We start from the raw sequence: 8,872 nt of genomic DNA, 5'->3' as shown, positions 1-8,872 counted from the left end.
ATTTTATGCCTAAACCAAGTATTTGTAATAAACAGACCCCTTTCTAAGCATAGACCAACTAATTTATCTCCGTTATAGTTTGTTTTTGGATCCCCAAAATGATAATACATTTTTTAAATACTGCATCAAATTCTGAAAAGCTTAATGCACTTAATTTTTTAAATAATATTTCATTTTTGGGGTAAAAAATATAAAATATAATAATATATAAAATATATAAAAATATGAAGTATCTAACAGACAGCTGACGAAAAATAAAATTTCGATTTCTAAAAGAGATATTTAAAACTTAAAACTATCGAAAATCAGCAGCCAGTAACCAAATTCCACTAAAAAGTACAATTTTGCTTAAAATATAAAACCTGAAACAAAATTCATACTTTTAAAACACGTTAACAATAAGAAGCACAATAATAGATTACTTCCGGCTATCCGCCCAATCAATCAGATTTTCCCGCAGGAATTCAAAAAACATACTTTTCAAACATTAAAAAAATATTCAAACTTATTTGAAAAAACTTTCCTTTCGAAATTAGATACTTTTTTTAGTCTTCTTTTAATTAATAATTGAAATTTTTTTAAATATGCAACAAGCCCATTCCATATTAAAGTAATATTTCTTTCTCAACAGAGTCCAGTGAAGGCCTGCAAGAGTTTCGAAATAAGAAGCAGTTTAATGTGGAAGTGTGAATGCACAAAAAGGAATGGCTTACAAGACAGATGTATGATGATAGATTGCATGGGCCGTCCAGAGTGCATGACAAAATTATATCCAGTTTGTGGACCAGGAAGATCAGCTTTGTTGAAGCTGACGGACCTCGGAGATGCTGAAGTGGCCTTAAGGAAATTCTACTGTGCAGACAAATCAAGGGAAGCCGCTCTGGCTGCTTATTGTCGACTCAAGTGTGGATCTGCATGTCCACCGCCTCGACCATGTTCTCCAGAACCATGTCCACCACCACTATGTTGCAATCCTTACCCACCCGCACCACACAATTCTTGCCCACCATCCCAACCACGTAATCCTTACCCACCACCGCCATGTTGCAATCCTTGCCCACCGCCACCACGTAATCCTTGCCCACCGCCACCATGTTATAATCCTTGCCCACCGCCACAACGTAATCCGTGCCCACCGCCACCATGTTGTCAAAAACCACCCCAACCCTCTGGTTGTCCACCCCCATGTCCGCCTCCATGCCCACCTCCACTCGTCCCTTGTATTCCATGCTGCGCAATGCCTTTTCCTCCTTCTCCTTGCCCAGTCTGTTAGTTCAAAACACTGTTTAAACTTTTATTAAATATAAAAATGTCCTACCCATATAAAAATTTGTATATAGAATGTACGTCTATAATAATAAAAAAAAATAGTTAATACACTTAAATTTGTCTACTATTTAATTTCAGAAGAAGAACATTGTAAAATATGAGTAATAGTTCGTCCGTCATACTTTTTTTTCCAAGGGGGAAAGTGAGGGGCATGAAAGTAGGGGACATTATGGGAGTGAAAGTAGAAGAAGTGAGGGAGATTTGGGATTTGAGGAGAAGGGCATAAGCCAACTGCAGCAAAATTAGTGAGAGGACGATCATCAATTTGCCGAGGATTACCTGGGACCTCTTCCCCCTCTACTGCGCTTGTCGGCGACGAATTCCCCTCCTGTACTGCTGACTCGAAGCACGGTCGGCATATTCGCCGACGCAATGCTTCTTCTTCCATTTCTATATTTCTGACCTTTTCTCTAAACTGTTCTTTTCCTTGCCTTGATTAATACCCTTTCTCTACACTTTTTACCTTTGCCACTTTTTACGAAAGAAATTCGTGAAGTTGTAATAGACGTAATTGGGATTTATGAAGAAAAGCAAGAAGAAAAGGGGAGAGGAATTAAAGAAGGAAATTAGGTGGGAAATGGCTGAACTTAGGACAGAAATAAAGAAATAGGAAGAAGTCAGGAAACAATTAGAAAAGAGAATGCAGTCATTGAAATAAAAACTTAAGAAGCAGGAAGATTAATAAAAGGGTAGAGGAGATGCAAGGTATGATAAAGAAACTAGAAAGCTCGAACCGGGATTTTGGTGGGGACGAGAGTGTGAATACTGAGAAGGAAAGACTGAGAAAAATATAACAAAGAATAGGAAGGAAACAGAGGGAAAAAAGGAAAAGAAACATAGTAAGTAAGAGTACAATATTAGAGGGGAAGGAGCTGAAGAAAGGAGTGGAAGAAATACTAAAAAGGATTAATGCGAAGGTAGAGATAGAGGAAGTGAGAAGTGTAGAAAGGGAAGAGCGAAGAGGGGAGAGAATAGTACTGGTAAGACTAAAGAAATGGGAACATAAGAGGGAATTGATGACAAAAAAGAAGATGTTACATGGAAGATTGGAGAGAATAGAGAATGACTTGACATGGGTAGAAAGGAAGAAGCAGTATTAGTTAAGGAAAATAGCGGAAAAGGAAAAAAAGTGAATAAGAACATGGATTAAGTATGGGAGAATACAGATAGACGGAGTATGGTGGAATTGGGATTATGAAAGGGAAGAGATAGTAAGAAATGAGGTGCAGGGAAACTAGGAGAGGAAGGAACGGGAGATAGAAAAATAATAAATAGTAAGAAAGTAAAAGAGACGAAAACCGAAAATAGGGAAGATAGGAAAATATGTTACTGGAGTATAGCATGATTGGAGAAAAAAGAATAAGGAGCTTATGAGAAATTTGATACAATTGGATGTAGCCAAAATGATGAAGACGTGGCTAGATGAAAAGGGATGGGAAATAGTACGAGGAAGGTTACCAAGAGGTTACAAATGGCAAGTTCAAAATGCAAACAGGAAGAATAAAAAGAGCAGAGCAATGGGAGGAATGGCGATGGGAGTAAGGGACGAATGTATGATAGGGGAAGATAAGAAAGAGAGGAAAACCCCCTCAAAAAGAATTAATAGTAAAAGAGGTAAAGATGGGAGGAGAGAAGTGGAAGGTAGTGGGGGTTATGTGAACGGTGATATGCAGGAGAAAGCCGAGGAGATAAAAGAAATGATTGAACAAAATAAAGAAGAGATTAGGCTTATAATAGGTGGGAATTTCAATAAGAGAACAGGAGATAGGAGAGGAAGGGAATCGGGAGAAGAAAGAGGAAGAAAATCTAAAGATAAGGTAACAAATGGGGAGAGAAAAAGTTGTTGAAGATCTTGGAGGAGTTGGGATGATTAATCTTAAACGGAAATATAGAGGAAGATGAGAAAGGAGAATATAAACGATCCGGGGGTAAAATGGGAACGGTAATTGATTATGTGATACTGGATGATGAGGTAAGAGAGAAGGTCAAGAAACTGAAGGTTGGTGATTATATTGATTCGGGATCACTTTCCCTTAATAGTGACATTAGAGGAACAAAAAAGTAATAACAGTATGGCTAAAAAGGGGAGCAAAGGTAAAAAGTGTAGAGAAAGGGTATTAGTCAAGGCAAGGAAAAGAACAGTTCAGAGAAAACGTCAGAAATATCAAAATGGGAGAGGAAAATGTGGACGAGGAGATGGAAAAAATAATAGGAAAAATAAGACGAGGATTAGAGTGCACAAACAAAAATTAAGTTAGTAAAGAAGGGAATAGAAGTGGGTGGGATGAGGACTGTAAAGAGAAAAAAAAAGAGGTCAGAAAGGAATTAAGAAAGTGGAGAAAAGAAAAAAGTAATGGGGAAGAATATAGGAAAAAAAGAAAGAGTATACTGAGTTGTGTCATCAAAAGAAAGAGTAAGAGGCGGAAAAGGCTAGGACGGAAGAAGAGGTATGGAAGGTATCAAATAGAGAAATAAAAAGAAGAAACAGAGTAAACAAAGATATTGAAATGGTAGAATGGAAAAAATATTTTTGGATTTGCTAGGAGGAGTAGAGAGAAAAGTTATCAAGGGAGGAAAATATGGTAGAGAAAGAGATGAGGAAGATGACATAACAAGGAAAGGAATAGTCAAGGTTTTAGGAATAACGAAGGAATGGAATAATGCGTAATCGAGTTTGGATAGGAGATGGGTGGACAGAGTTATGGAAATAAGGAGTAATTATACCAATAGTGAAGAAAGGCAAAGGAGAGGAGGTTAAATATGATAGGGCTGTGACGCTGATGGAATGGGGATAAGGGACAACATATATATTCTGAGCTATCTAGTAAATAAGGGGATTGAGAGGGGAAAAGGGGCAATGATAGCAATGTTCGTGGACTTAAAGGCGGCATTTAACTCATTAGACCGAGGCGAAATAGAAAAAGTGATGGTGAAAAGGGAGATAAGAGAGGTATTAATAAAGAGAGTATCGGAAACTTTGAGAGAGAGAAAAAGCAGGGTAAAAGGTAGGAGAGCAAGTAGGAGGTATATACACTGGTATACGCAGACGACAAAGTGTTGATGGTAGAGGATGAAGAAGAGATGGCGGGCTTAATTACAGGATGAGAGAAATAGTTAGATGGGAAAAAGCTGAATTTAAATATAGAAAAGACAAAGATAATGAGGCTTAGAAAAGGAGGGGAGAGGAAGAAAGAATGGACGGAGAGATAGAAGGGAATAAAGTTAGAAGATGTAAAAGAGTTTAAATATTTGGGATATATCTTGCAAACTAATGGAGATCATAGAGCTTATATAAGAGAAAGGATAAGACAAGCAGCAGGGGTAATGAAACATATATTGATCATAGGAAAAATAAGGTTAAAAAAAATAGAAGAAGAGAATGTGGTTATTCAATACGCTAGTATGGCCAGTATTAGGTTATGGAGCAGAGATATGGGGATGGAAAGTAAGGAAAGATATTGAGAGTTTACATTAAAATTATTTAAGGTGGACAGTAGAGGCAGACTGGAGGACGCCAGGATATATGGTGAGAGAAGAAGCGTAAAGCAAGAAGTTAAGTATTAGAGAGGGAAAGAGGGCATGAAAATTTGAGACGAAAATGAGGGAGGGGAAGGGAGGGGAGTTGGCGAGAAAGTGTTTGATGGAGGTAGGAGAGAGGAGGGAGGGCGATCGAATTAACGAGATGGGACGAAGAAAGGGAGGAGTTCTTTAATGCTAGAGATACAGAAGACGGGACTGGAGTAAACTATGAAGAATTGAAAAACAGAGGGAAAGACAATTAATAGAAAGATGGGGGACGATTGAGGAATCAAAATACAATAAATCGTATAAGATGATGAGAATGGAAGGAGTACCAAAGTATTTAGAAAAGGGACGGGGAGAGAAGGTGGTACAGAATATCAAGACTTAGATTGGGAAACGAGGTAAGGGAGGGGATGTACTGGGAAAAAGAAGAGAAGAAAGAGTGTAGAATATGTGAATGGGAGGAGGAAACGTGGGAGCATGTATGGGAAGGATGTAGGAGAGGAATGGAAGATAAAGGAAGCTGGCAAGAGAATGTGGTTAAGATTCTAGGGGAGGATGCATTAGGAGAAGAATGGATGAAGTAATTGGAGGATGCTAGAGGAGCGAGTCAGAGAGAATGAAAGAATGCATGTGAAAAAACGGCAAATTGGAGGTATAAAAAGTGAAAGAAGAAGGAAGCGGAAGTCGCTTAGATTAGAAGCGTAAATATTGTAAGTAATAGTAATGTAATAGTATAAATAGATTTGAATTTTGAAGAAAATTTTATGAAGACTGAAATTTTGTGAAATCTTTTTAAATTTTCTAAAAAATGTGTAAGTCTTTGCAAATCTTAGAAATGTTTTGAACTGCTTAAAATGAGGCCTATTGTGCATTTTTTAATTCTTTGAAATTCTCGTATTCTTTTTAAATCCTTATGAAATTTTTACGAAATATTTGAAATATTGTGAAATCTTTTGAAATATTCTAAAAAATGGGAAAATCTTTTCAAATATTTGACAATTTTTGAAATCTGGTGTATTGTTCCTTTTTTTAATTATTTGAAATTCTTTTATTCTTTTGAAATCTTTACTAATTTTTATTGAATAATTTGGAAATCTTTTCAAATCTTTAAAATGTGTGAAATCTGGTGTATTGTACCTTTTTTGAATTCTTCAAAAATTCTCGAATTCTTTTTGAAATCTTTGAAATTTTGCGAAATCTTCTTTAAAATTGGTAAATCTGTTCAAATGTTTTTAAATCTTTGAAATCTAGTGTACTTTAACCTTTTCGTACATTTTTTCTTAGATTTTTGTGAAATCTTGTGTGTTAATCAAAATTTTTGAAATATTTTTAAATTCTCAAAAATTTCGAAATCCTTTAAAGTCTTTAAAATCTTTAGAAATTTTTGAAATCTTCTAAAAAAATGGAAATCGTTTCAAATCTTTGAAATGTTTTGAAATCTTAGAAATCTAGTTTACCCATTTCCAAAATCTTTATGAAATCTTTTGTGAAATGTCTCCTAAATCTTTATGAAATCTTTTGTGTACGTTTAAATTATTGAATTATTTGAAATTTTTTTTAAATCATTTGAAATCTTTGTGAACTCTTTTAAAATGTCTGAAATCTTCGTGAAGTGTTCAAAATAATTTTAAACATTTAAAAAATTACTTTCAAGGTTTTCGTAACTAATTTCACTATAACCTTTTGAATATAAATTCCACTTTCAGCTACTTTCACTACTCTCCTCTCATTGGAAAAATTCTAAATAAACAAAACAAAAATTCTTTCATTCACAGTCATTCAGTTTTGATTCCATGATGTTAGGATTGATATCCTTATAAATTCACAAGTTTATTTTTATTTAAAGTGAAAAATCTCTAAAAAATTAAAAAAAAAAGAAACAAAAAAAAGATCCAAGCCAAACTAAAATGTCTTGCAGAGCAATGGCTGGATCAAGTAAAGAATCTTCAACTCGCTCTTGTCAAAAATCATACCCACCTTGTTCTATGTGCGTTTTCTTTGTATTTATAATTATAATTTAATTTTTATAATCTATCATTATCCTAGGCGATGCTCATCTTTGGGATGAAATCATTATTAAATTTTAACTATTTTTAATTATTAATAACTAATTATTAATTAATTTACATTAAACTATCACATGTAACCCCTTGAAATCGTTACTCAAATACTTTGAAATTCTTTAAAATCCCTTAAATTTTCTTAAAATCTTTTAAAAACTGTTAAAATCCTTCAAATTACATGAAATCTTCAAAATGTCATAACTTACTTTGAAATCCCTGTTTTAATGAAAGAAACAAATTTTCCGGTCATTTCCGTTTTTTTCGGTTCGCAAACATTTTTCACGGTCTATAAAATTTTTTAAACTGAACACAAAAGCTCGAAAATGTTCCATATGAAGTAATAAAAACTGAGCTGCAAATAAAAGCACTTGAAGTGAAACTCACGAATTTTAAACTTTTAAAATCAAAGTTTAATATTTCTTCAATTAAATTTTTTTTTATTCAAATCCTTAATAATTTACACGTATAAAATTAAAGTTACTAACACTTTTCAACTGAGAAATTTTCAATTAAATACATTTAAACTGCCAAAATAAAAATTTTTAAAGTTTATAAATAGTGGATTACAGTTCTTTGTGAACGAAGCAATTTTGAATTGAAAGTTAAATTTTTTTATTTTAAATAGTTTTAAAATCCTTAAAATGCTTCAAAATTTTAGTTCAGTCTTGGACAATCTACATGTTGTTTTACATTTTTTCAAGATTTTAATTATTTTTTTATTTCTTCAGGACTTCTAAACATCTTTTAAAATATTAAAAAATTTTTTTAATCCTGCAAAATTATATTTACTATCCCCTTTTTCAAATCTTAAAAATCCTTTCTTCTGAAAGTTTTAAAATCTCTGTGAAATCTTGGAAGTCTTTTTAATATATTTAAAATCTTTGTGAAATCTTTCGAAATCTTCTAAGCAAATTTGAAATCTTTTAAAATCTCAAAAATGTTTTGAAATCTTCGAAATTTGGTGTACTCTAACCATTTTTCAAATCTTTGAATTTGAAATCTTTATGAATTTTTTATGAAATCTTTGAAATATGTGTAAAATCTTTTGTATCAATTAAAAAAAATTAAAATACTTGTAAATCATTGCGAAATCTTTTAAAATTTTGGTAAAATCTTTGAAATCTTTGAAATAATTTGTGAAATATTTGTGAAACGTTCGAAATCTTTTGACATCTTCTGAACAAATTTAAAACCATTTAAAACCGTTTAAAATATTTAAAACGTTTTGAAATCATTAAAATATTTGAAATATTTTGAAAGCTTCTAAGACTTTGGTAAAATCTTTGAAATCCTTGAAATCTTTGAGAAATGTTTTGAAATATTTGTGAAATCAATACAATATTTGAAACCTGATGTAATATACCCTTTTTGAAATCTTTGAAATTCTTGAAATATTCTGAAATCTTTTGTATTCATTTACATTCATTAAAATATTTGAAATCTTTGCGAAATATTTTGATATATTTGAAATCTTTTTAAAATAATAAAAATCTTGAAACCTTATTAAACGTTTTAAAATCTTTGAGAAATATTCGCAAACTTTGTGAAATCTTTGAAATTTTGTCTTAACGACTTTTTGAAATCCTTGAATCATTTTTAAGTCTTTGAAATCCGTGAACCCTTTTTTCAAATGTTCAAAGCTCTTTTAAATATGATAAAATTTTTGATATATTTTGAAATCTTTAGAATTATTTTGCAAGTGCTCAACCCCTCAAAAACTGTTTTCAAAGCAAAACAAACATTCAAATTCAAGGTTCCCGTGAGAAATCTAAGGAGATTTTCACGTTTTCCAGGTTTTAAAAAAATCAAGGAGAATTACAGGATTTCAAGGTCGCTGGACACCTGGACACCTGGTAATTCCAAGTTGGAATACTCACCTAGAATAGGAAATTTTCCAAAAGAATTATATTTATGACTTAGAACAGTGAATTTAATAAAAGAATTATAATATATTT

At 32.6% G+C, this 8,872-nt stretch overlaps 1 protein-coding gene across 2 annotated transcripts in view; it reads left to right on the top strand.

Annotated features, from left to right (window-relative positions):
- Positions 1-1,356, top strand: part of LOC117179806 (keratin-associated protein 16-1-like) — a 6,295-nt gene extending 4,939 nt beyond the window's left edge. For both annotated transcript variants that reach the window (XM_033371926.1, XM_033371925.1), the window contains exon 3: positions 632-1,356. In XM_033371926.1, the coding sequence (XP_033227817.1) occupies positions 632-1,273 (642 nt within the window). In that variant the 3' untranslated portion in view covers positions 1,274-1,356. The remainder of the gene's footprint in view (positions 1-631) is intronic.
- The last annotated feature ends 7,516 nt before the right edge of the window (positions 1,357-8,872 follow it).

Source organism: Belonocnema kinseyi, chromosome 9 (genome assembly GCF_010883055.1).
Source record: "Belonocnema kinseyi isolate 2016_QV_RU_SX_M_011 chromosome 9, B_treatae_v1, whole genome shotgun sequence".
Classification (NCBI taxonomy): domain Eukaryota; kingdom Metazoa; phylum Arthropoda; class Insecta; order Hymenoptera; family Cynipidae; genus Belonocnema; species Belonocnema kinseyi.
This window is presented reverse-complemented; position numbering and strand designations above follow the sequence as displayed.